At 38.6% G+C, this 27,616-nt stretch overlaps 1 protein-coding gene across 3 annotated transcripts in view; it reads left to right on the forward strand.

Annotated features, from left to right (window-relative positions):
- LOC136873871 (uncharacterized) overlaps nt 1–27,616 on the forward strand; it is a 615,800-nt gene that overhangs the window by 129,867 nt on the left and 458,317 nt on the right. For all 3 annotated transcript variants that reach the window (XM_067147177.2, XM_067147176.2, XM_067147175.2), the window contains exon 3: nt 2,214–2,370. In XM_067147177.2, coding sequence (XP_067003278.2) covers nt 2,214–2,370 — 157 coding nt within the window. The remainder of the gene's footprint in view (nt 1–2,213; nt 2,371–27,616) is intronic.

Here is a 27,616-nt window from a genome sequence, read left to right on the forward strand (position 1 = left end):
ACATTATAAATTTTTAAACACTTAGGAATTTATTATTAAATCCATTTGAGACATGTTTTACCCTTCATTGAGGGCATCATCAGTCATAGTACCTCCTCAAGGCTTAAATCAGGTACTGATTAGTGAATAAATGTAAACATTAAGAAACATTACAATGGGAAAGTTACAGTTAAACAATATAAGTTTATAGACACAGTAGTCGGCACCAGTGCGTAGAATCACTGGGTATTTTAGCAGAGTCCGGCAGTGGTGGTCCGAAGAATAATTGACGCTACTCATTAGAAAATTATAGGAAATTATAAAGTTTATATATATATTTACATTTAACAGTTAGGGGAGGAAAAAAAAAACAATGCAAAAACAACCATGTACCACATCTATTTTGTACCAGTTTTGACATATGGTTTAGAGGCATGTGCTCTACTAAACAATGACTAGCAGAATTCAAGCAACAGAAACGAAATTCATTAGAATTATGTCTCAGAACAGAAGATGCATGAATACAGGAGGAGATGGCAGGTGCTTTTACACCACACCTGGAAAAGTGATGATGATGATGATTATGATTATGGTGGTGGTCTTGGTTGCACTAAAGTCATATATACTGTGCAGTATTCTTTCTAGGACCTTTTTAATGGGTGCACCACCCTGCTTATTTTAAGACCACCTGGCTTATTAATCTAGATATGTGCTAGTTACATAATATTAATACATGCATATGAATCATTGGGTGTTCCATATTTAAATTTAAATACTGTAAAACTGTTTATTTAAATGATAAATCTTCATTATTGTCAGTATAATTGCATCAGTTACATCGGAGTTTAAATGTTTAGCTAACTATAATGTAGTGCACATGAGCGGTGCCTGGATTAGCATGGAATCGCTTATGAGCACTATATTCTGCATGATGTCCCAAACCTGTATGGCACTTCACAGCAACAGAGTGCTAACCCCCAGTGTTGTATGATTATGAACGAGCAGTAGAATACTAGAAGTTCAGAATACTCTGTTATGACTTGTTCGAGATAATAACACTAAAATAGTTCAATTTTATAGTTAATGTATACCTGTCTGATATTGTAAATGCCCTGAGAGGAATAGATTGAAATTTTATCATATTCATTTTTTACATGGTATTCTCCACCCAGCTACTCATTCCTGTCACCTAGCTGATGAACATTTCCAGGGAGAACACTGATGTTCATTTGCTGTATTAAGTTACAAGAAGATTGTTATGGATGAGCATAAGGAATAAATTATATTTGCCCAACCCAGTTTTATCCCCTCAAGATTTCTTCTCTAACAGGCACTTTCAGCATTCATCAGTCACTCAGCTGGGGCACACTGATCACTAACAAAACCTTATGATGAACATTACAAGTAAACCTGACGACTGTGGCACTTTCATTGTTTACCACATTCAGTCTTCAATTAGGAATGAATAAAATGTAGAATTCCAGCCTCTAGCTTGGTTTTATGTTATACAGGGATGTTCTGCACTGCCTTGGCCATTGGCCTGGTGGGTAAGTTGACAACTGTATGCTAGTATTTTCTTTGGTTTCATCTCACCACTTGACATAAGTAGTGTGTGTGTGGTTTTATTTATTTATTTATTTATTTTTTAATTAGCATATTGAAGTCTGGTTAAAGCCTCCGTGGCTCAGGCAGCAGCGCGCCGGTCTCTCACTGCTGGATTCTTCTTCTTCTTAAGACGCCATCTCCGAGCGGAGGTTGGCGATCTACATAACTAGCTCTGATCTTGACAGCGCAAAACGGAATGCCATGGTTCAAATCCCGGTCATTCCATGTGAGATTTGTGCTGGGCAAAGCGGAGGCGGGGCAGGTTTTTCTCCAGGTACTCCGGTTGTCCCTCTCACCATTCTAGTAACACTCTCCATTAACATTTCATCTGTCGTCATTTATCATTGCCCCAGAGGAGTGTGACAGGCTTCAGCAGCTGGCACATTTCCTATCCTCGGCGCTAGATGGGGGCTTCATTCATTTCATTCCTGACCCGGTCAAATGACTGGAAACAGGCCGCAGATTTTAATTGAAGTCTGGTTATCAGGAATTCCTTCAGTGAACAAACAAGGCAATACCAAATCTTACTGAAAGTGTTGTTTCAATGTCATTTTACTTCTGCTCTACTTGGTTAACCTTATTACTATATTAAGGGTTATTATTTTCTTATTTTGCTGATTGTTTTGCAGAGATGATACTGTTAAGAAGAAGGTGCTTCGAATTTTCAAAATTTGGGATGAACGAGGAGTTTATGACGAGTCTTTCATAGCAGATTTGTGTGGGCTCTTGAGTACAAATACTAAGAAACCTGCAACTGACAGCTCAAGTGATGCAAATGATTTTCAGGTAAGATCCTAATGCCTTTTGTAATCTATGCTAATAAATATTGTACCGGGATTGAGCATACATCAAGTATTTCTTAAATAAAATACATCATAAATAATTTATAAAGTATTAGCAAGTGTGTTTTCAGCGCCAATACCGTATTTACGTGAATAATCACCACCACTGAATAATCACCACACACTAATTTTATTAAGGATCATTTTGAGAAAAATGAAATGACCTAATATTACTTCCATTGAAAGAGTAACATAGGTATAAACAAACATTTCATATCACTCCATGAGGTCCACGTGTACTTTACGCAAATATGAACATGTTAATTTATAGATATAGCTGCTTTGCCTGAGATGATAAAATTACATTATCACTGCTATAAAATGCCACGTAAATTAGCAAGTAGGCCTACTTATGTGACAGTTATTTAATTAATCTGAACTTGCAATAGGCTCGATTCCCTGTAGGTCGGAAGATTTGTTGTCTCTTGCATCACTAGAATCCTCTCCTAAATTACAAATTCATCACACTCCATATCTAAAACACTTCTCACACGTGGTCCCTTTTTACTCGGATAGTAACACAACCAGTGGTGGATAATTCTTTCCGTGCAATGTAAACACTTGAAACAGACACACCAACAAACTCGGATGTTGGTTTTGTGATACAGTAAAACCACGTTATGTGATTTCGAAGTACAGTAACTGCCAACTCTTAAATCAAAAATGCCAACTCTTGCTGCGTCACAAAATATTTTGATATCCACTACTGCATGCAATTAACATTGATTCACAGTTTAAACCCTTCAAATGCCATGAAAAAAACCTGTTTTCGAAATGTATCCAACAAGGTGAATTTACATTATTCAGATAATGCACTTGGATAACTCACTGGCAAACATAACTTCATGCAATGAAAGAAAAAAAGCACATTTCAAAGACAAGGACAAATTATGCCGGCTCTTGTGTGCAAGTGTTTTATATTTTGGTTTACTGTACTGTTTGCATTTTTAGATGCCTTGTACTTGCACGGAAAGTGCCCAACACACTTAAAACAATGTGGCTTATCAAACTTCCCTGTGACAAAGGGAGGAAGTCTTTCACTTCCATCTGCATTGTAATACAGTACAGTGACCCCATCTCCTTTAAAACCATAAGTCCGTCTGGGCTTGGCAGTAAAAATGAAATTCAGTTTCATCGACATATTGTTCGGTACGTACGAATTGATTGTAATTATAACCCACACTTTTTCGCCTACAGTCGGCTTCGCCAGATTCTGCTCCTCCACACACTGCCTGCTACGTGATATTGTGGCGTTCCTTAAAATGCCGAATACGAAAGAATATACGATTTCACTCAAACTTATCAACTATGAAACACAGTATAGACACACCGAAGTGAGTGAGAGTGCGAAAAGATACCCCTGCACATTCTGGAAGACGTGTTCTATCGTAACCCAGATTAATTTTGAATTTAAATTACTTTGTAAATTTTTTTTTTAATGTTGGCAGTTTATAATTACAAGTCTGAATAGATTTCCGTTTAAATATGACATATGGTGTCAGTTTAATTCCATCTGCGGTTACACAAAGCATAACTATAGATCCAACATAAAAAACAAGGTGAGCCAGGAGCATGTTGCCAATCTTGTAGCAAATAAAACCTGCACCCCAATTTCATGCATCAGTTTGTTTTAAAGAATATGCAGGGATTATTCGTGTAAATGCGGTAATAACAAAGTCTCGCAGGAGCTAGTAATCAACCCGCCATGACGCTACTCCCTTCATTGCACAGCCAGCACGGGGTCAAGGGTAGGTAATATCATACGATCTGGAAATGTCCATGCATGAAATTTGCTATCTTTTAAACCAATTGAAGTATCAATTCAGAAACAATGGCTTCTTATGGAGCACGTTTTAAATGTCTCCTCGTGTTAATTTTTCCAAAATCGATTCAGGGATCAAGGAGATATTAAAGATTATATAAAACATTAGCTGATGTACCCATGCTTTGCTACAGAATTCTACATTGTATACAGAATTTTAGGTTAGGTAGTGTACACTTTGTGAGTAAGCGATAGCTCATAATGTTACCCCAGAAACGTGTCGCGGAAGTCACTATACGTTAGGGAATTTTCATTGTAATGGTAGTCACAATCAAGTTTTCATTATAATGGCAGACACTCACTCTCCATGTGCCTTTTTTACATCCTCAGTAGTTATCCCAACTGAAATCAACATAGGTCATTACAATGACACCAGTAGGGACATCACTATTAAAAGCAGTGCTTTCATATGAAATACTCGATCAAATGAAAAACCACACTTCTCACTTTTAATGAATAGTACTCTACTGCTGATCTAACAGTCCAAAGTTCCAGTATTGGAATGATCAGGCCACAGACAGCCTTTAAGTGTGCACACTGTTCATTCCAATCAGCGCCTCAGAGTAGGGATCGAATAGGTGGAATACTATGATGACCAGTGTGTTACCTACCAGCAGTATAGAAAATGTATGAACCAGAGGAATGGCATGCTAAAGAAGAAAGTTATCTAATTCCGTATCTATTTCCCGCCAGTATTCAGGCAGGCTGTTATACTCGGAACGCAGTAGTAATCCCATCTATTGGAGATGAATGACAGCAGAAGAGACAATGAACATCATAACAAACAATGGTTAATGTAATGTTATTTGACACGGAAATTCTGTGGTTCACAGAGGTGTAAGAAGATGTTGGGGTGAATGGGTAGACAGGGAAATGACCGGAGCATAAGTTAAGCACTAAATTTTGAAATATTTTTTCTTTCCTTGTTTGTTTTTGTTTTTAGAATTTGATAGATAATCTGAATAAACAACAACAATAATATAATTGTGATGAGCTCGTCAGCTTGGATAACAACAGTGGACTACAAGTCCAGAAATTAGGTACAATAGAGAAAATTATCGACACAGTAGTTTACAAGGGATGAGCATTGTAGCTCTGAAGGTAGACTATTTTACAAGAGCATATTTTCTTCTCACTTATATTCTAGGAGACTGAGCTCCGAAAGGTTACTGTAGTGCAGCATCTATGCGGCATAAGCTTCTTACAAAGTTCTTTCTTACGACTTTCAAAACAGTGTTTACAGTCACTTCTGTACAACAGTCTGTTACACACTCATTTATCAATAATAACACTAAACCGGGGCAATGAGTGCCCATACTGAATGGCCATAATATAAAATTAAATAGTTTAAGACGATCGGCCATGAACAAAAGGCTAGGAGTCGAAACACATGCACTCCTTTTTGAAAAACACTTGAAATCCTAAATAGGCTTATAGCCCAAAATTGCAGAGGTTAAGCCTAATACTATGGAGGGGTAACTAGATATGAAATATTAAGTACCAAAACAGTGAGAAGAATTTGGAGGTTTAGAAAATCTTAGTCACACCATACCAAGTTGACTGGGAATTAACAGAGGGTGAAAACTCTTTATTCCTGTAATTTACATATTTCCCAGTAGGGATTAAAACAGAGTCCTCAGACTTGCTGAAAATTTATATTTAAACAATGAGTGGGAACTTTACATTAAGAAAAGAAGTTTGAAACCTTCCCCTCAAGTTATCTGCCTGAAGCTATCACATGTTTAAAAATTTCTGCCATTACCTTGAATAGTTGTGCCTTCCGGACGACGGCAAGGCAGCCCCTGCTTTCTTATAATGCCATACGTCCACTAGACCAAAGTTATGAAGATGACAATTCGGCCCTAAAGCTTTTATAGCATCTCAGAGGGGAACGTTCCAGAAATCTATTGAGATCGGCAGTGTTACGGAGTTTTCACGGAACAGAGAGGTGAAAGAAGGTGCGGGCATGAACGGGTCTATCTACTATGATCAAAAGATTATTAAGCTTTAAAATTAAAGTTATATTTATTTTCTCCCCTTTTTTTTTTTTCCAACTGCAAACAATTAACAAATAATTTGCTCAGCGACGGAACAAGATTTCAAGTACAGTAGTTCACATACAAGGCAAGAGAAATTGGAAAATCAACAAAATTCGTCAATTTCTCATCTGAGCTTACAAAAGTTATTTCAACACCTTTGCTCCCACTTTCTTTTAGAGTTTTAGTAGCACTGCTACACAAGAAAGGGCATCAGTGCTCTATGAATATCTAGGGGATTGTGCTCCTACCCTTAAACAATGACAATACGAGCATCTTTGCTCACTGAAAATTTACAATTTCCATGCCTTTAGAGGCACAATCTACATTTAATAGTTCAAACAGATTTCACTGTCTTCAACTCTCAACAGTTTAACCACTTAACATTAAGAATTTCTGCAGGAGTATAGAATACTCAATCTACCGGGCCTTGTTGGGAAAGAAAAAGACAGGTTAAAGTTACTGGCCCAAAAATCAAAATGCTGCAGAGGCAGACTCCTTGAAATTTGTACACAAGATAAAACCCTATTTGGGTTCCTGGCCCGAAGTTACAGGGGCTAATCCCACTCTACTGAGGTGACTAGATGGAGAAAATTTAAGTTACAAGGCTACAGACAGAAAACGGTTACAAAAACATAGTCATCTCAAATACAATTGGATAGGGAAGTCGACAGGGTGTCGCGCTCTATGTTCCCGTATTTCAGCTAAGTGCTTTTAGACTGGTTTTGAAATTTACATTGGAAGATGAAGTTAACGTTATTGAAAATTGGGAATTAAAGTTACATTATTAAGGACTGGAAACTTTCCCCTCGGGTTAGCTTTCAGAGGCTATCACCTACATGGCTGCCATTACCTTATTGCACTGGACTGCTCGATGAAGGGCGAAACGCCCCCCGCCTCCACTATTAGCACACACTCAGTACGCTCGACAATCAAGAAGACAAGGTAGCTCGAAAAATTGCCAGCTTTTATACCCTAGGGGAAGGTTCGAGAGAGAGATGGACTCATGCCCGACACCCCCCATTTTTTAATTGGCTAATTAAATATGTACAAGAAAACCCTGATTGGTTCAAAATTATATCCAAAATTTCTAATGGGTTACTTTTAAAGTTGGCGGAAAGAGATTGAAGTGTTGACAACTGTGATACACCAAAAAAAAAAAAAAAGAAATCCAGTCAGTTTAGGAAACCTTAAAGTAACTCATTACTGTAACTTTAGTAGTGACATCTGTTGACCATCATCCCAACTTCTTGCACTAGTTGTTTCAAGTTTTAGTAGTAAGATGTCAGTTCACAAGGCGTTTGATTTGAATGCACGGGGCGGATGTACCCTCATGGTACAGACAGAATGCCTGGCTAGAGAAGTATACACAAAATTCCTGATTGATTATTAACTTAAGGAAGAAGGCGTAGGATTGTTGACAATTATAACACATGAAAAAGCAATCCACAAAGACTTAAGTTGTATAAACATTGAAAATTGAAAATTCCCTTAACAAGTAATTGTCCGTAATCCCACCTGAGGGGTCACATAAGCCGATAGTAGATACATCTAATCGTAAAAGGTCCAAGTATCTTGAGTTACATTAGTTACAGACTCGCCACACAGATGGCCTTCTAGAAGGCGCGCAGTTCAAGGGGACGGAGAAGGTGTACCCCCGGTACAGACCTCCACCTACTAAGGTTTTAGGACAGTCTGAACAGATTTGAAATCTTGCATCTAAGAACTCTTTTTGAACATACGTGGAAACTCTCTTGATAGACAGTCTATTTTCAATAGGTTTTTGAAGGGAAGAAATCTTGATGTTGTTTGCAAAGTCGTAGAAGTCCAGTCAGTTATGCCCAAGGTTGAGGGCAAGAACACCACTGCCGATGTCTGGATGGGGTTGTCCGGACTCCCAATGTACCCTCAGACTCTCAGATACGTTTCTCCTGGTACATTGAGAGGAGCAGCCAAGGCTAGAGCTACCAAGGGCCAAGTAGCATGGTTCTGCCCAGTGATAGAGTGGGTAGTTGGGGTTCGGCTTTCAAGCTACTCTCAACAATGACATTTCCCAAGTCGACCGTTAAGAAGGAGACATTGCCGGAACGAGGCGGGCCCATACCTCATGCTGGCATCCCTTCCTCACCAGTTTTCATGTCGTTGCCGCAGGTGAAAGTAGGACATTGTAACTGTTCCGAGGTATCTATGGAACAGCAGAGGTGAAAGAAGGTGCGGGGGTGAACGGGCCTCAAAATACGAAATTAAAGTTAAGATAAAATTTAACAAGGTTATATTTTCTTTTCAAAATCAAGAAATAACAAGCATGGCAGGTACAGAGTAGCAAGGCAACAAAAGTACAATTACAGTATTTACAGGATTTGGGCTTCGAGCCCCGAACTCACAATTCTTGAGCAATTAGCCCAGCTTTACCCCAAAACAAGTTTCAACAGAGGGGCAGAAAACCCCATTCATGCCCAGGAGCACTTGCTCCAAATTACACAGTAAAGCCTCCTCGAGGCACGCAGAACCAAATTTCAAAAAGAGCAAACCGCTCTCAACGTTCAACCCTATAAAAGGCCACACCAAACTCCACCTTCAAGTTGTCCTCTAAGGACATAAACACAGGGGTAAAAATACCCAACCTACTGAGGCCTATTAAGTAAGGAAAGGTTATTTACGTGGCCTCTAAAATACCAACTTGAGAGGAGGCGTTCTTGCACTCCTAACACATTTTATATAAAACCTACTTGGCACTAGGCCGTTACTGCAAGGGCTAATCCCATACTAAAGAGGTGACTTTTAGAAGGAAACAGTTTACATTACGTTAAGGACGAAACGGTTGAGAAAATAAGTTCACCTCAATGCAATATGAGTGGGAGCTCGAGAGGGTTAAGCACTCTCCATCCCAATTTATAGTTGAACAGATAGAATAGATACCGAGTGTCTTTACATTTTAAGGGAAAGTTACATGGTAAAAGGCTTCGGACCTGCCCCGAGAGTTAAACTGCTGAGCTAGCAAGAAAATAAGTTATTAAACGGCCATTACCTTGTGGATGAACTGCTGCCCGAAGAAAGAGGCGCTTCCCGCCCCCTGCTACGTACTTTACACACTGATAGATGTTACTGAAGTGGCCCAGAGACCCGAAAATCAGCAGTTTATATACTCTCGCGGAAAGTTCGAGGCGTTTCAGGAATGAGAACACCCTCCCACAAGAATTTTATTGGCTAGGGTTAAGCAACATATCGCTGTTGAGGAAGATACACCTGATTGGTCATAAATTAATTAAAGAAATTCGGGATTGGCTAAATTCAAAACAAGGGGAAAGAAAGGGTTATACAGCCAACTTAAACAATAACAGAAGGAAATTTAACAAGGAACAAACTTTTGAAATAAAAATTTCTCCAAAAAACAGTTCTTTCACTTCGCACTAGGGTGCACCATCGTAGTTCTTCAGTAGTGTCCTCTAGAAGAGAATGTTCACACTTCTTACTACAGGCAGAACAAAAATACATCGAAAACGACCCAGTTCAGAAACTTCAAAATTTCCAAGTAGTGACATCTTCTGAGAAACTTGAAAATTAACACATTAGATAAAGTTCAGACTTCCTCCAGTAGGGGAGTTTCAACTGGCGCAAAGTTTGAATTAGCGACGTGGAGGTGTACCACGCGGTACAGTAACAATTGAATTTCTGAGCGACAGTAACTGGTTTATCGACAGTGTTGGATGGTGGAGCTATTTAAGGTTGGTGGAGTTGAAGAACAAGTGCACGTAATTTCAGGGTCAGGTTTGGAGACGGGCGGTGATGGCAGAAGGGAAAGAATTTCTTGAAGGGAAGGTTTTCACAAACTTTTCTTCAGCAAAAATTAACTCTAATAGGGAACATGCATGATCCGGGGTTTTAATTAAAAATATGCTAATCTGATACAAAATTGCATGCAGAATTCAAAAATGTGATCAGAATGTACAAATAATAACTCCAAACATGATAAAAATCTACGAAAATGTCACGTCACGCAAGTACGCGATCTCATTGGCCTGACGTCATCGTACAGGTTGACTGAATTAGCAGACGAAATAACACGTAGTGTGCTCTGAGAAGCAGGATACACTTCGCGTATTTCTACTTTACGTTAGTGTCTAGTATGGTTAAATTCGAGGTCTATACATTGGATAATAATCTGAATGGTATATTTTAGACTTAAAATGAATCCTGCGCAGACAGTGAGGCAGAAAACTTATAAATGGTGTAGAGTTCCGATGTGCAATAGCACATCGCATACCATCCCAAACAAATTGTTTATAAACATTCCAAAGACGCTAAAACTAGGGAGAAATGGATTTTGGCGAGCTGGAGAAATGCTGGTGATATATCGGAAAAGTCTACAGTTTATTTTTTTGAAGATTTTAACGTAAGATGAATTTGTTTGAATTTTCAAATCACTTTTCCATGTCAGCTGCTCTAGTGGTAAAACTTTAAATTTTAATGTATGATGCGGGTGATCCATGTCAAGATAATAAATCAAAGGGGTTATGAACCATTTTGACAGCTCTAATTCTACCAATATATCTTGGCATGGGACAGTTATGTATGTCTTTATTGAAGAGCTTAATTGGTAAAGAAATTTAGGCTATATCTAAATACCCTATAATGTAACAAAGAATAGGCGTGTACATCATGAAAGGAAACGACGTGAATTTAACAAATGTATAACTCTACACAAAACCAATGCTTGTCTGTTGGAATCTTATAAGTTAACAATGCTCAATTATAATAATTATCATAATGTTAATGAAATAAATAACATAATTGCACACAGGTGAAAATAGTGATGTAGGTGTTTAAAATATAATCCAACTTAGCCTAAGTTTTAGGTTATACAAGCCAAGTCAATAAACCGAAGGGTAAAAATACCGCGCGAGTTGGTCGTGCGGTTAGGAGCGCGCAGCTGTGAGCTCGCATCCGGGAGATAGTGGGTTTTGAACCCCACTGCCGGCAGCCCTGAAGATGGTTTTCCGTGGTTTCCCATTTTCACACCAGGCAAATGCTGAGGCTGTACCTAAGGCCACGGCCGCTTTGTTCCCATTCCTAGGCCTTTCCTGTCCCATCGTCGCCATTATGTGACGGTGTGACGTAAAGCAAACAGCAAAAAAAAAAAAAAAAAAAAATTAAAGTCACAGCACCCAAAGACATTCCTGTATTGAGCGACTAAAATGTCACCAGGACACTTTTCTTTCCTGATATGCTCAGCTTGTTAAAAGCCAAATGTAATTAATGTTACTGGCTTTACGCCCCGCTAACTACTACGATTTTCGGAGACGCCGATGTGCAGGAATTTAGTCCTGCAGGAGTTATTTTACGTGCCAGTAAATCTGCCGACACAAGGCTGACGTATTTGAGCACCTTCAACTACCACCGGACAGAACCAGGATCGAACCTGCCAAGTTGGGGTCAGAAGGCCAGCACCTCAACACTCTGAACCACTCAGCCCGACTTGTGAAAACTAGATGAAGTCATATTTACCTTTATCATGTTTAACTTTTTCCCTCCACAAAGATATTTAATTCTCTTTCATGGGCCCTGGAAGTGGGTAGGCCAGTTGTCCCAACCATAAATATATATTTTTTTGGGAATGATAGATTATAGCCCTATAGTACTATGATCTTTCTTTCTTTCCTTCTTTCTTAATCAGTTTATCCTTCAGGGTTGGTTTTCTCTCGGACTCAGCAAGGGATTTCACCTCTACCACTTCAAGGGCAGTGTCCTGGAACGTGAGACTTTGAGTATGTTGATGAAACTGGTGAGGAGGGCCATTACCTCGCCCAGGAGGCCTCACCTGTTATGCTCAACAGGGGCCTTGTTGGAGGATGGGAGGATCGGAAGGGATAGACAAGGAAGAGGGAAGGAAACGGCCGTGGCATTAGGTGCCTGGAGGAGAAGTAGGAAAATACGAAAAAACACTTCGAGGATGGCTGAGGTGGGATTCGAAACCCTTCTACTCAGTTGACCTCCCGAGGCTGAGTAGACCCCGTTCCAGCCCTCGTACTATTTGTTTTCAACTTTCATGGCAGAGCCGGGAATCGAAACCGGGCCTCCGGGAGTGGCACACATTAACCACTACACCACAGAAGCGGACTAGTACTATAATGCTACCTATATGTTTATGTTAGTGCTGAAATCCGATTTCTTACTTTACTAATGCTGAAAGCCCGAAAATGTAATGTTATTCTTTAATAGGGGAATCAGTCTAGAAGGAAATGTTGAAAGTGATGTGATATCTATCCAGGTTCGTTGTTATCCTAATACTATGGGTTACAGTACATTGCACGTATATAAAAGATGCCACTTACAAACTTGTTTTTTATCCGCGAAATTCTGCGGCCACAAAAGTCACTATTTTTCAAGAATGATGACATCTACACATGGTAGATTGTCTGATTGTGCTGTTTTGAACCTTTCTTCTGTCATTTTGAAGTTATTCGCGATCATGAATAATAAACAATCGGCTTTTAGCAACGGCTGATGCACAACGGCTGGTAGAGCTCCATGCGGTACTGGATCGTGACGTCACAGCGCGCCGCTTACGTCAGAGGCCGTTTCACTCGCTTTGCGGAAAGGCACTATTAAATATTTTTTTAATGGTAGAAAACAAGGCAACATACCACAATGTAATACGTTTACGTACTATTTCATTGGTGTACTTTTCAAAAAAAATATTTTTGAAAATGATGCATGTTCCCAATTCAAATACCTACACATTTTCACCACCAATAAGGGCCGAAGGCCTCTTTATTTAAACTTGCTTACAATTAGAATTAAAAAGGTTCAATCTATTCAATACAAAATGTGTTGTACAAGGTGTTCACAACATATTATTTATTATTACTAGTACCGATTTCGACGCTTTATGGCGTCATCATCAGCTAGAAATCACAAAGTGGGCAGAGTACATGTCATAAAAGTTGTATAGATAATACATACATTGCAAAGTATAAATGATAGGCTGTTTTCTCATTAAAAGCTAGAAGAATGATGTGTAACATATGGTGATATAATATAACACATAGAGGCGTTATCGTCTAATGAGGCAGGTGAATATTGTACAATAAAATTGGTCTAATGAATGAGAATAAAAGTCTTCATATGATAATAAAACGATGCAGTAAAATTGTCCACTCTTCTATTGTTGTTCAGTTTAGACTGTGGCTATTCCAACCACTACTATTATACCTTCATATCTTCCACACAATATAAATAACATTTGTTTGAGCGCCAGTTGCTTTTTTAAGAAAAACAACAAAATTCGGTAGAGCATACCTCTTATATCAATTATCTCAAGGCGTGAGGTGATAAACTCACATATCTGGCAATATACAGGGATATGGATCAGGACAATATTAAATTACTGTTGCATTTCCACAATTGAGGATTGTACATGGAACTGGAATCACTTATTATAATTAAAAATAAAACTGAGTTTGTGACTAAATTTACGTCACAATGAACAATCATTTACGTCTTTTAATTTAACAAAAGAAATATATCGTGTCGCACTTAGAGCAATTAATAGCATAACTACCCCAAGTGACAGCACCAAGTGTCTGACCGTGTACGAAAGGCACGGTTCAGATAGGTGGAAACGTGCTAGACAAAGACCAATGAAGGAAAACCAAAGGCACTTACCATTAGAGAATTAAACAGGGCCCCCAAAGGAGCGGATAAAATACACCTGGTCATCCCAAATTAACACCCCTTTTAAAAGGAAAACACCAACACCTTGGGGAACAAAGATATTTAATCAAAATAATAAAGAGGTAAACAAGAAAGTAATATCCTCGCTGGAAAATAATAAAATTAAAAATTGGAAAATACTTAAACTCAAAGCAAAACCCTACGGTCGACCGTTTATTAAGGTAATGATAATTTAGTTCTTAAAGGACTTTTTAAGATAATGCAGATTTGTGAAACCACTCCTCAACTCTCAAGTTTTGTTACGACCAAAAGTTTTCTTAGTACAGTACCAAAGTTTTTCTTTTTTAACATCATTTTAACCTCCTTTAAACAGAAAACCACCTTTTAGGATGTGTCAAACGACCCCCTGCAAGGATGGGTAGGTATTACGTGCACTTTTCAAGAAATCAAAATAATAATAATAATAAGCACCGAAACACCGGCAGGGAAAACGACCAGAAGGTAAAATTAAAATTACAAAGAAAAATGAAAAGGACCAAGGAAATCCGCGGAGAAGGTAGAATACATCACCGGCACATCAAATACAAATCATCAATCATCACAACCAACATCAACAACATTAGCATTCCCATGGCAACCACCAACAATGGGTCAAGGGAAGGAACGGACCAATCCCAGGCCGCAAACAACAATAGGCGTAAAGCAACAAAGGACCAAGAAAACAGACGCAGAAAATAACCCAGAAACCAGTAAATTAAATTAAATTAAGTTAAATTAAAATAAAATCAACCCGAGAAACAAGAAGAAAGGAACCGGGACACAATGTACACGTAACACCCACACCCCTGAAGCGACTCGCTTGTTAAATTATTCAGGTTAAATAATACCTTTTTAGCACAAAACCTTTAAGCCAAGAAAGGTCATCAATAAACCCTAGGTTACCCAATTACATTTTTGAAGAATCCAAAAATTACTTTCACACGGTACGCAAGCCCCAATTTAACAGACATAATTACACATTGTATAATTTCCAATTAACAAGCCGAAAGTTTAAAATTCCACAAGGCAAGACTTAGTTTTTTTTAGATGACGCCAGTTACATGGTACCACGCGCACTTTCTGCACATAGGAAAATTTTCAGGTCTTTCACCAAAAATCAGTAAAGGTTTAGTTGTAACAACACTTACAGTTTCTTCCAGATGAAAGTTGTGAGGGCAGCTTCGGTAGCCTAAGTTGACTTACTTACATTAATTAAACATAACACGTAAATTCCAGACGAGGAAAAATTAACCAGAAAGCTTGCAGAAATCCCCAGGGCAAAAGCCCCGTATATATAACTTAGCCAGGCTCGAACATTTTCGGTGAAATTATCTCCTTAGGGAGAGAGAAGCCACACACGCCCATCTCTTCCATGTCACCAAACAGCAATGGCGATTTCCCCAGATTCAGCAGTCCCGGCACCAACGATCACATGTGCGCAGAGGCAAAGCGCCTGAGTGGTAACGTAGCTCGCGAGGTAGTACATACCTACGCCACTAGAGTGCAGGAGAATACGGTCAGGCACCGATAGGACGTGCATACAGTCAATTATAAGGTTTGAAAAGAAGAAATAAAGAAGCGGCGAACCACTTCTAAAGACACAGTTTTTCCACAGCCTTTAGGCTAGTTCAAAAATATTTCCCAAGGGGGAAAAAATTGTTACGCAGGTAACAGTCTCCCTCCCCGAAACTTGACATGTCCAGCACAAGTTTACCATCATAAGGCGGTGGCCTAGAAGCAAACTAAGTTTTTGGTAAAATAGTCCGAATGTGAAAATGACCACCAATCGCCAGCTTCAGTTTATGCACCACCAGCAGAACGAGTCCAACAGTCACTAAGAACCCAAACACATTTGATTTAAATTAAAGGAACAGTACAGTTCACTTAGACGACACCAAATGTCTATCCACTTTCAATAATAATGAAGTTCCATGCACCAAACTGTGCAACACCCAAGTCGCAGGAAAATTATTAATGGTCCAGATCACAGGGAACACTTCTTCTCTAGATTTCTTGCTAAAATTTAATGCGAACTATTATCTTCCGCAAGTTCGTTTGCGTCATCTGATCGGAGGTTACGCTACCTTGTGGTACATACACACCTTTAGGTAAAGTTCATAACTATTTGTTTTCAGAACTTTAGACCTTCTAGGTCTTAACTGCACCAGATCACATACCTAGACTTAAATTACTACATGTTTGTTAACTTTGTAATATTATAGGACTTGCGTTAGATAAGAAACGCCTTCATTTGGTTTCCACCCTTTGGTTTGGATGGTAACGACAACCCCAAAAAGGAAAAACGCCCAGAAAGGGAAGGGAAGAGAGAAAACAACATTGGTGAGCGTAAAACACAATCACAAGGTACAACCGGAAAATACTTAACCTAACCTTCACCTAGATTAACATGACTTAAGATTACGGTATGGCACAGCAACAGAATACGATAATCTTTTAAACAAACCATACCCAAAAACCAAATTACATTACTTTCAAGGTATCATGCCAACTAAAATATATGGCCAAGGATACAATTTTCAATACACAAGGAAAACAATAACCTGTGAAACCAAGATAGTTATCTCCACAAAACACCTTTCAAAGCATACAACCAATCCTACCAGGATGGTTACACAATAACGTCACCATTGACAAACAGAAACCAGGAGGCAACTTTACATAGAAAAACTTACAGACAAGCACCAACTCAAGGGTGCTGAGAAATTGCAATAACGGAAAAGCTAAGAGAAACTCCCTTCCATACATAATATTACGAAACCAAGACCCAGACCAAGAAAAAGGATGTTGAAAAACGTAACACTGAACTACAAATTAATTAAGCTTACAACCTCCCTTAAGTTAAATTTAAAACGGAATAGAACCACCAATCAGTGAGTCAATTAACCAGAGTTAAACCCTTTAAGCACATGCCCAAGGACAAGAAATAAATTTAGCAATAAATCAATTTTAATACCACGTATACTTTCCATGCAAAACCCCAAATAATGCATAACACAAGCAGAACCAAGGTAACCAGAACTAACACCAACAAGTAGAACAGAACAGAGGCTGACCTTCAACACAGCGAGCTCGCAAAATTCCAAATTTCACAAATACACCAGAAAAGATGCAAATGAATATCCAACAAATGAGGTTCAACTTTCCATATACACCATGCATAACCAAGATGGACAAGAACAAGGAGAGGCAACCAATACACAGACAATTAGCAAAGTTACAGGTAAGCGAAAATAGAACCTAAAATATGGAAAAAATCCAAGGCTAAAAAGGTAAACAAATTCATAGCAAGGGAAGAGTAGGCAGGATCGGTTGGAGACCTCTTAAAGATCTTTTAGATGGAGGGTACGCGTTTCAGTTTGTCATCAACAACAGACCAACCAACAAACACCAAGCTACCAAAACTTACAGATCAAAATTAAGTACAACACAGGACCATAATTAGCTCCATGGAAGCAACGGGACAGAAATAGGGACAGGAGAAACTCAGGAGGGAACAAAATCTGGAATCAGGTAACTAACCTACTGCATGGAAACATAATCACAATTCATTCCACAAAGGGACACCCAATCAAATTAAAAGGAAATTTAAAACCTCAGATCAGAAGACCCCGAAAGGAAAATAACGAGCACTGACCAACACAGCGTACACTACCGGTTACCCAAAAGGGTCTCAGCATTACCTGGTCTATAAATACGTGACTTTCCGATCACACTGTCGCTCTACAGCCAACAGGAGCCTCCCCCTATCTCCCAGGGGAGCAGGCAAATAAAACATAAGTGGCGGCATACGAGGCAAGTCCATGGAAGATGCTCACAGAAGCATGAAGAAGACAGTTCTCAACCAATAGACCCCATAATCTATTAGCAGGAAGATTCCAGTAACCGACTAAGAGAATCCTAATCCGTCCCATACCAGAGTAGCAAACTCAAAGCACGGTAAGATGGTCAACACCAATGTCAACAGACACCAAAGAACCACTGAGAGAAGAACACCATAGAGTGGCAGATAAAATTTAAAATGAGCTTTACAGAAGAAAAAGGTAATAAACACGATGACATCAGATCAACCGAAATGCATGGAGACAGGAAATGAAGGAACCAGGAAACACGAAACCAGGAAGTTACAACAAGGCAAGATAGTTCCAAACGAGAAATAAATCCATGTGACGGGTTATTCCCAAATCTACAAAGGCACAAGGTAAAACATCAAGGCAACACATCGCCCCTACCTGACATGCCATAACCACAATTACACGCACTACAATAATAATAGTAAAACCATAATGACTACCCCAAGCCACGTGTTAGCCCTTAAAGGGATTAAAGGAATACACCATCCTCAACAACATGCTCAGTAATCAATATGCAAATCCCAAAATCAAACTTACGGTACCGTACACTTTCCTTCAAACACAGGATCACGACCAAACCATTACAGGTTAAAAGGAACTCAGTCCTCAGGTGTTATGACCCTACTACATCACTCAACTCCAAAACAATAAGTAGATAAGGTAAAGGGTTTCACAGAACTCACAACTCGAAATGGAACTAGGCAAATAAAGATAGGTTAAATGAATTTTGCAGAAGAAATATACCTAGACACATAATAACTTCGACATGGTACCAATGTCAGATATGCCGAGAACTACCAAATACAAGAACCTCCATATATGATCAAAATATTACATCAGGATGACGACAAGGTCACAAATTTCAGACAGAACGGGCTAGTTTAATAATTCCACCATAGACAATTCATCAGCAGGAACACTTGAGGCAGGCCGCACCGTACAAATACTTCCAACCAGGTAACAAATACAACCGATAATAGGGTACAAAACACAATGAAACAGAGAACCACATACAATCCATAGTTGGGAAAAGGGTAAACAAGCAAAGACACTAAAATGTCCAGGCACGTGGCCAACAAGTCACCAACCCAATCACCGATTAACAGAGTGCAACTACAGCCCATAACTACCCAATAACAGCTGACATAAAGTAACATGCCTCCGTCCACCATCTAACGACACACCAAACGGACACCAACAGCAAGACAGGGTAAAAATGGAAACCACTCATGCAAAAAGCACAGCCAAGTCTCGCAGCTAGCTCAGATTAGCAATCGCACAGCAAACATGGAAACACATCACCACCGACTGGTTGTATAAAACATAAATGATGACTTCCAAGTAGATATAAGGCTCTACACTTTAAAGATAAGTTCCGCTCGGGACTAATGGTAACAAAACAAGGTTAGGAAACATTTACCAGACAAGGTAAAGGTAAAGAATTTCGAGGTAACAACCGGCCCAATGTAAAGAAACATCACAGGCAGGATTAATTTCAAAGTTTAACAATCATCAAGAATTAAGTACTCGAAAGAAACAGGTACAGGCATGCACACAATCCCATTTAGGCCAAAGTAGGTACCAAGGCATAATTTCAATCGCACAGAGCAAATAACAGTAACACATACATGCCAATCACATAAACCAGTAAAGGTTTAAAACGGGTTCATAGACACTAACGATGGGAGGATACAATGAAATGCCAAACAGTTCAGCAGTAAATCACACCCATACTGACCAGGCACAAGGTAGACATGCCAATAGATTAAGTACATGCAAGGTTCACACGCAGTTAGCAACGCAGTAGGTAAAATCAACAACGATAGTTTCTCGCAGAATGATTTTAGCACAGTCGAAGCATCATGTCAGGTAAAATAATTAAAATAATAACAAACCTGGGAAGCAATGTAAAAGGTCAGGACAGATAATGTAATAAGTTCCCAGAGTACAGGCCAACGATCATAATCCAGTAAAACAAATAACGTCACACGCAACATATCCGAGCAAAACCAATAACTCGATTAAACACAATTAATTCCATAACCACAGATTAAATCATTTTCGCAGGTAGAAACTGAAAATACTGAACAAATAACCACCAAGAAAATCACAGAGCACACAGCAAACTGTGGTACACTCGTAGCCCAAAGCCAATCGATTCATGCTCAAGTGTCGGTCATTTCACGATTTTAAAGATAAATTATAATAAATTCAGAATCTAGAGTAATTGAGTCCGAAAACAATACTGAGGAATCAAACTCAGCAATGCCAATGAAGGAATAAATTTTGACAATACCAGTTCATGAAATTCCATAATGGTTAAATTATTCGAAATTGCTTCAGAAATTTCACGTTTCAAAATTCCCTCACAATGAGAGAATAGGGCTCGGAAAATTCCCAAGTCATCGACAGAATACACGCTACCTGACTCTGTCATTTCTACCAGGAACCTCAGAAACCTGGTACTTTCTTCAATAGAATTGACGGAGAAATTTTTAACTCCGTTGAAAAGATCCTTCAGTGAAGAGTGAGAGGGAGCACAATTTAAACGGGCTAACAAATTTTCAAGAACTGGGGAGGCAGCACAACATGAAGGTTGATTATTAAGTGAGGCATCAGCATGACTAGAAGGCAATGAGGTTTCCCTCTCAACAACTGATAAATTCTCCATATCCTTACTTGCTAGCATAATATCTAGTTCAGCAGAAATGCTAGAAGCAATTGTTAACAGCTTAGTGCTTTCAGAAACAAGACTAGGTTGGGGACACATAGTAATCAAATCTTGGATGCGGCCTAAATAATGCCACACCCTAGCCTTAAGTCTGTTAATCTGCCCCTAGGTGGGGGAAGTTTCAATAAATTCTTGTCTGACAACCTCAATTTCAGTAAGGGAGTCAGTAATTAAATTTAAGGACTCACCAAAGTTGCAGCACATCTTTACAGAGTCAAGATTAATAGGAACCTGGACATGCGATGTCAGCAAAGCAGCGCACTCGGCAACAGTGTTAGCAGGATTGATACCCCTGATAGTGAGCTCATAAACTAGCTCTGACTTCCTGAGTTGGAAAGGGAACAGCACAGCCCTCGCCATAGTTGATGTACATGAAACAATAAATCAAAAATAATTAATCCAAATAAAAGCGTTCCTTTCACAGTAAGATACTTTACAAGTTTCAGTTTTCTACACTCTTTGAAACCTCAAATAATTTAAAGTTCCCCAATGACCAGGTTTTTTAAAGGGACAATGCAAAAAAAAAACTCAGGTGGTTGGCACAAACAAAATAGAAAAGCTTAATGAAAGAGAGATAAAGCATATAGTACACAGTGCCAAAATAAATTTAATGAGGATGCAACAGACCTACAGGTAGATCCAAGTAAGAGGCACACAAATCAATTAACTAAAGCTCTGCTGCCACGAAACTGTAGGTCTGTTGGGGATAACAGACCAGATTACAAAAGTGAGGATACAACGAGCCTACATTAATCCCACAACACCCAAACAAATTAACCACGCTCTGCTACCACGAACTGTCGCACTTAGAGCAATTAATAGCATAACTACCCCAAGTGACAGCACCAAGTGTCTGACCGTGTACGAAAGGCACGTTTCAGATAGGTGGAAACGTGCTAGACAAAGACCAATGAAGGAAAACCAAAGGCACTTACCATTAGAGAATTAAACAGGGCCCCCAAAGGAGCGGATAAAATACACCTGGTCATCCCAAATTAACACCCCTTTTAAAAGGAAAACACCAACACCTTGGGGAACAAAGATATTTAATCAAAATAATAAAGAGGTAAACAAGAAAGTAATATCCTCGCTGGAAAATAATAAAATTAAAAATTGGAAAATACTTAAACTCAAAGCAAAACCCTACGGTCGACCGTTTATTAAGGTAATGATAATTTAGTTCTTAAAGGACTTTTTAAGATAATGCAGATTTGTGAAACCACTCCTCAACTCTCAAGTTTTGTTACGACCAAAAGTTTTCTTAGTACAGTACCAAAGTTTTTCTTTTTTAACATCATTTTAACCTCCTTTAAACAGAAAACCACCTTTTAGGATGTGTCAAACGACCCCCTGCAAGGATGGGTAGGTATTACGTGCACTTTTCAAGAAATCAAAATAATAATAATAATAAGCACCGAAACACCGGCAGGGAAAACGACCAGAAGGTAAAATTAAAATTACAAAGAAAAATGAAAAGGACCAAGGAAATCCGCGGAGAAGGTAGAATACATCACCGGCACATCAAATACAAATCATCAATCATCACAACCAACATCAACAACATTAGCATTCCCATGGCAACCACCAACAATGGGTCAAGGGAAGGAACGGACCAATCCCAGGCCGCAAACAACAATAGGCGTAAAGCAACAAAGGACCAAGAAAACAGACGCAGAAAATAACCCAGAAACCAGTAAATTAAATTAAATTAAGTTAAATTAAAATAAAATCAACCCGAGAAACAAGAAGAAAGGAACCGGGACACAATGTACACGTAACACCCACACCCCTGAAGCGACTCGCTTGTTAAATTATTCAGGTTAAATAATACCTTTTTAGCACAAAACCTTTAAGCCAAGAAAGGTCATCAATAAACCCTAGGTTACCCAATTACATTTTTGAAGAATCCAAAAATTACTTTCACACGGTACGCAAGCCCCAATTTAACAGACATAATTACACATTGTATAATTTCCAATTAACAAGCCGAAAGTTTAAAATTCCACAAGGCAAGACTTAGTTTTTTTTAGATGACGCCAGTTACATGGTACCACGCGCACTTTCTGCACATAGGAAAATTTTCAGGTCTTTCACCAAAAATCAGTAAAGGTTTAGTTGTAACAACACTTACAGTTTCTTCCAGATGAAAGTTGTGAGGGCAGCTTCGGTAGCCTAAGTTGACTTACTTACATTAATTAAACATAACACGTAAATTCCAGACGAGGAAAAATTAACCAGAAAGCTTGCAGAAATCCCCAGGGCAAAAGCCCCATATATATAACTTAGCCAGGCTCGAACATTTTCGGTGAAATTATCTCCTTAGGGAGAGAGAAGCCACACACGCCCATCTCTTCCATGTCACCAAACAGCAATGGCGATTTCCCCAGATTCAGCAGTCCCGGCACCAACGATCACATGTGCGCAGAGGCAAAGCGCCTGAGTGGTAACGTAGCTCGCGAGGTAGTACATACCTACGCCACTAGAGTGCAGGAGAATACGGTCAGGCACCGATAGGACGTGCATACAGTCAATTATAAGGTTTGAAAAGAAGAAATAAAGAAGCGGCGAACCACTTCTAAAGACACAGTTTTTCCACAGCCTTTAGGCTAGTTCAAAAATATTTCCCAAGGGGGAAAAAATTGTTACGCAGGTAACAATCGTGAGATTTGCGGTACAAAGAAAAGGAAAATTTAATCTAAACAAAAAAGCTATTGGCATGAACTTGAAGTGAGATGTGATATCGCCGCTGATTACACTCTTCTTCATGTTATGAATGCATAACATGTCTGATGCTTTAATTACCTGTTGTCTGCATACACCGCTGTTGAACTTGAAATTCTTGGGAAAACCTGTGAGCTGAAGTCGGGAGCCGTCTGTTGTAATCTTCTTATATAACAAGGAGTTGGCCTACATACCATGTACGCGTGTAGGGAGCTCCAATGTAATTACGTCCACTCAATATATTTTAAATAATTGGAAAATATTATAGAAACATCTTGTGAAGTCCATCCTCACAAGAAGATGATGTTTCTTTATCAGCATAGTACCCGTCTCTGCTCGGATACAAGCACCACTTGTAGACTTCCTCGATGATTACCTCTTCAAACACAACTCTTAGCTCTGACCATCACACTAAGACCACTTCTTCCATTTGATACATCTGACTGTTACATATGATCTCCACGATATAAACTGCTTATGAACTCAGTACTATGAACTGAATACCATTAACTGAGTACGATGAACTGAGTACCATTAACTGAGTACGATGAACTGAATACCTCTCCCTATCGTAGCATCACCTTATATCACCTCGCGATGACGACTCATCTCCCCACTCACTCTTCATCCCTTCCACTTCAACATACAGTAGCTGGCGAATACTGACACTTGGTCGCAATCACGTGTCCACGCACTGATGTCATCAGTCATGTGTCGTCTAAGCGTACCCAAGCGGTTTGAGAATGACTATGCCGAATGCGTCACCGGGAAATCTCCTTGCACAGTTAAACATAGCCTCGATTGCAAAATACTATGCCAGCTCATCTAGCCAAAGTTACAAGCCACAGCATGACAATATGAAACCAACAAATCTCACTTACTACAATACAGAATAATTACAAACATATTCACTTAACCTATGATGAAATAAAATAATATACGTGATACCTAATTATTACAGTCTAAATGATGAGAAACAGAAAATATAAAATCGGGTTAATAATAATAATAATAATAATAATAATAAATATTGAATGGAATCTGTAACCCTGTTGTACGGTTACAGAACGCCTCCCTCATGAAATAATCGATTGAATGAATCGATTGATTCATGAAATATATACATAATCACCTGAAATCGAGTACACCATATATACATGTATAAAAATGCCCTTTACAAATTGGGTACATAGTATCATCCATCTGGATGTTCGTTGTTACACATATAAAACATTGATCAATTATCATTTTCACTTTGATTATACAGTATTATTTACATACAGATTACATTTCATTCTCACTTCTGTCGTTTCAAACGTTCATTGAGTGTTCAAAAGTAATTCTCGAAGACATTTCATTATATACACTGTCTCCAAGCACTGGAGTTTATTGCACTGCCGTGCCTCACTTATTATCACAACACACGCTAATTTCACTGAAGTCCTGTTCGCAATGCCAGCTTCATAAAACATGGTGAATTAACATAATAATGAAAATTAATCAACAAACTCACATGATATATTTCTTAAGATTTCTTGTATTGTATGTGCCTACGATATTTCCTTCCTTGTCTTCTAATGAATAAGCACATTTCCCAATCCGTTTCACTACGGTGAAGTATCCCTGATATAACAAGAAAAACTTAGAAAATTGACCAGCTTCTGCTGATGACGGGAGTGGCACTCTGAGTAAAACCTTGTCACCAAGCTCAAATTCATCCAATATAATCTTACAAAAGTTATCATGCACAATCTTACCGTGTTACCCTTCTTAGGTATAATAACAAGTGGATTTAAAGTAGGACTACATGATGGTTCAATTCTATTATAATCTAGCATAATGTCAATCTGCTCTTCAACAGCGCTAGCGTATTTTAACGGAATGGGATATTTCGGTCCTACAAAAGTTGAGTTATCAATAACATTAAATTTGTGTTCGTAAAGATGTGTTCTACCAGGCCGATCGCTAAAAACATCACTATGTGATATCAATAATTCACACAATTCGTCCTTCTGACTTTCCGCTAAATTACATTTCTCCACTGTCTCATACAATTCATCTCTAGAATCTCTCTGTATCGACACATGGCAGACATCAATATTTTTCCTCATATTAGGAATTTCACAAGATCCTTCCGTACTAGAACACACTTTATTCGCACTAATTTCTGACAAAACATCATATGGTAAACTGACTTCCCTGCTACTCTTTCCCCAAATAAGATTGACATTACACAGATCAAAATTTAATTTAGCCTTGTGACACGTTAACCAGTCAGTACCTAAAATAACGGCATAAACTAAATTAGGCACAACTAAGCATGGTTGGAAAATACATTCTCCACTTATGCTAATGGGGACAGCTATTTGTTTATTCACTCTTTGAGACTTGTTTCCAACAGCTGTTACGATGAACGTATTCCTCACTGGAATTTCCGCTACCTCATACTTCTCTCTTAAAACTTCCTCATACAGCTTGGAATTTACACATGACTTCTCACTACCAGAGTCCAACAAAATCTTAACTTTTCTGCCCCATATCAGCAGTTCAATCGTCGGTGTAACAGTAACACTACTTAAATTATCCTCATTACATAATATAAGATCACTTAACAAATCTTGCCTTATATCTAAATTTAAATTACACTTATAAAATTTATTGTCTACGATTAAGTCGTCACTTAAAACATTTGAATTATTGCTACTTAGGTCACAATCATGTTCACTTACGACTATAGGCTGGTCGACATTGTCATACTTATCTACCTTATACGTGAACTCACCATTTACGGACTGTCTCAGTGACCTGTTTATACAGTCCGTTGCTCGTTTAAAGTACTTGGTTCGGTTACGACTTGTTGGTTACACACCTCAGTCGGCCTCCCCTGTTGCCTATTTCCTCTAGCGTCATTATTATTATTATTATGGCCTGTATTCTTCCGCCTCCCAGCTTCTGGTTGATTACCATAATCACGCCTCCCAGTCCTGAAATTTTCCGAACTATTTTGATAATTTCTCTCCCTGTGGAAATTATTATTAGGTCTCTCCTGATATTCTCTTCTGTAGTTACGATTATTCATAGTCCTGTCCTGATTATTAGATTGGTTACCCCTTCCTTCTACATTCTTATTTAGTGCCCTACTATTATTCAAGCTACTACCTAAAGCATCAAAACTTTCCAACAAAATCTCCATTTCCTTAATAGTCTCCACTCTTTGCATACAAACAGCTTCTCTTATTCTATCGGGATAGTGCTTAGCCATAAGTCTAACTATATCAGCCTCAGGTCCAATACATTCTAAATTTCTCCACACCAAAACATGAGCCAAAAAGTATTCAGTCATTCTAACACCCTCGTTAGAATTATACCTGCCAAACATTACTCTCTCTCTCTCTCTACTCTGAACACCTTCACTCCAAAATTTAGCCATGAATTTCTCCTTAAATTCAGTTAGACTAGACATCGAGCTTTTATATACTTGAAACCAAGACTTAGTCTCTCCTACGAAAGCATTAGATAAGATCTCCAATACAGTTTCCCAGCTAATAATATTGTCTCTTAATTGAACAGCAAATTTCTTCTCTACTACTCTCATAAATTCCATCGGGTTGAATTCTTTCCCAGAAAACTTAGGTAAATCATGATCTCTAGTGATTAAACCATTATTTACAATTATTTCACGTACATTCTTACTATCACGCACTTCTTGCTGGAGTACTCTCTGGCAACTCAGAAATTTTTCTTCCACTGTTTCCTCAGTCTTTTCTTGAATTTTTCTTAATTCCTCCAACTTTTTTTCCGATTCTCTCACCTTCTGTGATAATGATTTCTGCTCACTCCCTAGATCACCTACTTCTCCAAGTTTTCTTTCCACCAGTTCTACCCTACTAATACATTTCCTAGTTTCTTGCCCCACTGTATTGGTTATCTTTTCAAACCTTTCTTCTACTAACTCATTGATTTCTCCTTTATTAGACTCGATCTTGGCGCCTAATTCATCAATCTGTTTGATGCATGTCTCACTAATTTGCTCTATTTCCGTATGGAGATTGCTCCGACCCAATTCCATCTCAGCTCTGATGTCACTACACTCCCTATTTACCTTACTTTCTAAATTATTAATTTGCTTACTTATTTCTAACACCTTATGATCTATCTTATTACTAACATCATCAATCTTCTTATTAATACTATTTATGACATTACTCTGAGCTTCAATTTTCCCACTCATAATATTATTCTGAGATTCAATTTTCTCACTAATGACCGCTTCAATTTTCTCACTCATAATAATA

Source organism: Anabrus simplex, chromosome 5 (assembly GCF_040414725.1).
Source record: "Anabrus simplex isolate iqAnaSimp1 chromosome 5, ASM4041472v1, whole genome shotgun sequence".
In the NCBI taxonomy this organism is placed as follows: Eukaryota; Metazoa; Arthropoda; class Insecta; order Orthoptera; family Tettigoniidae; genus Anabrus; species Anabrus simplex.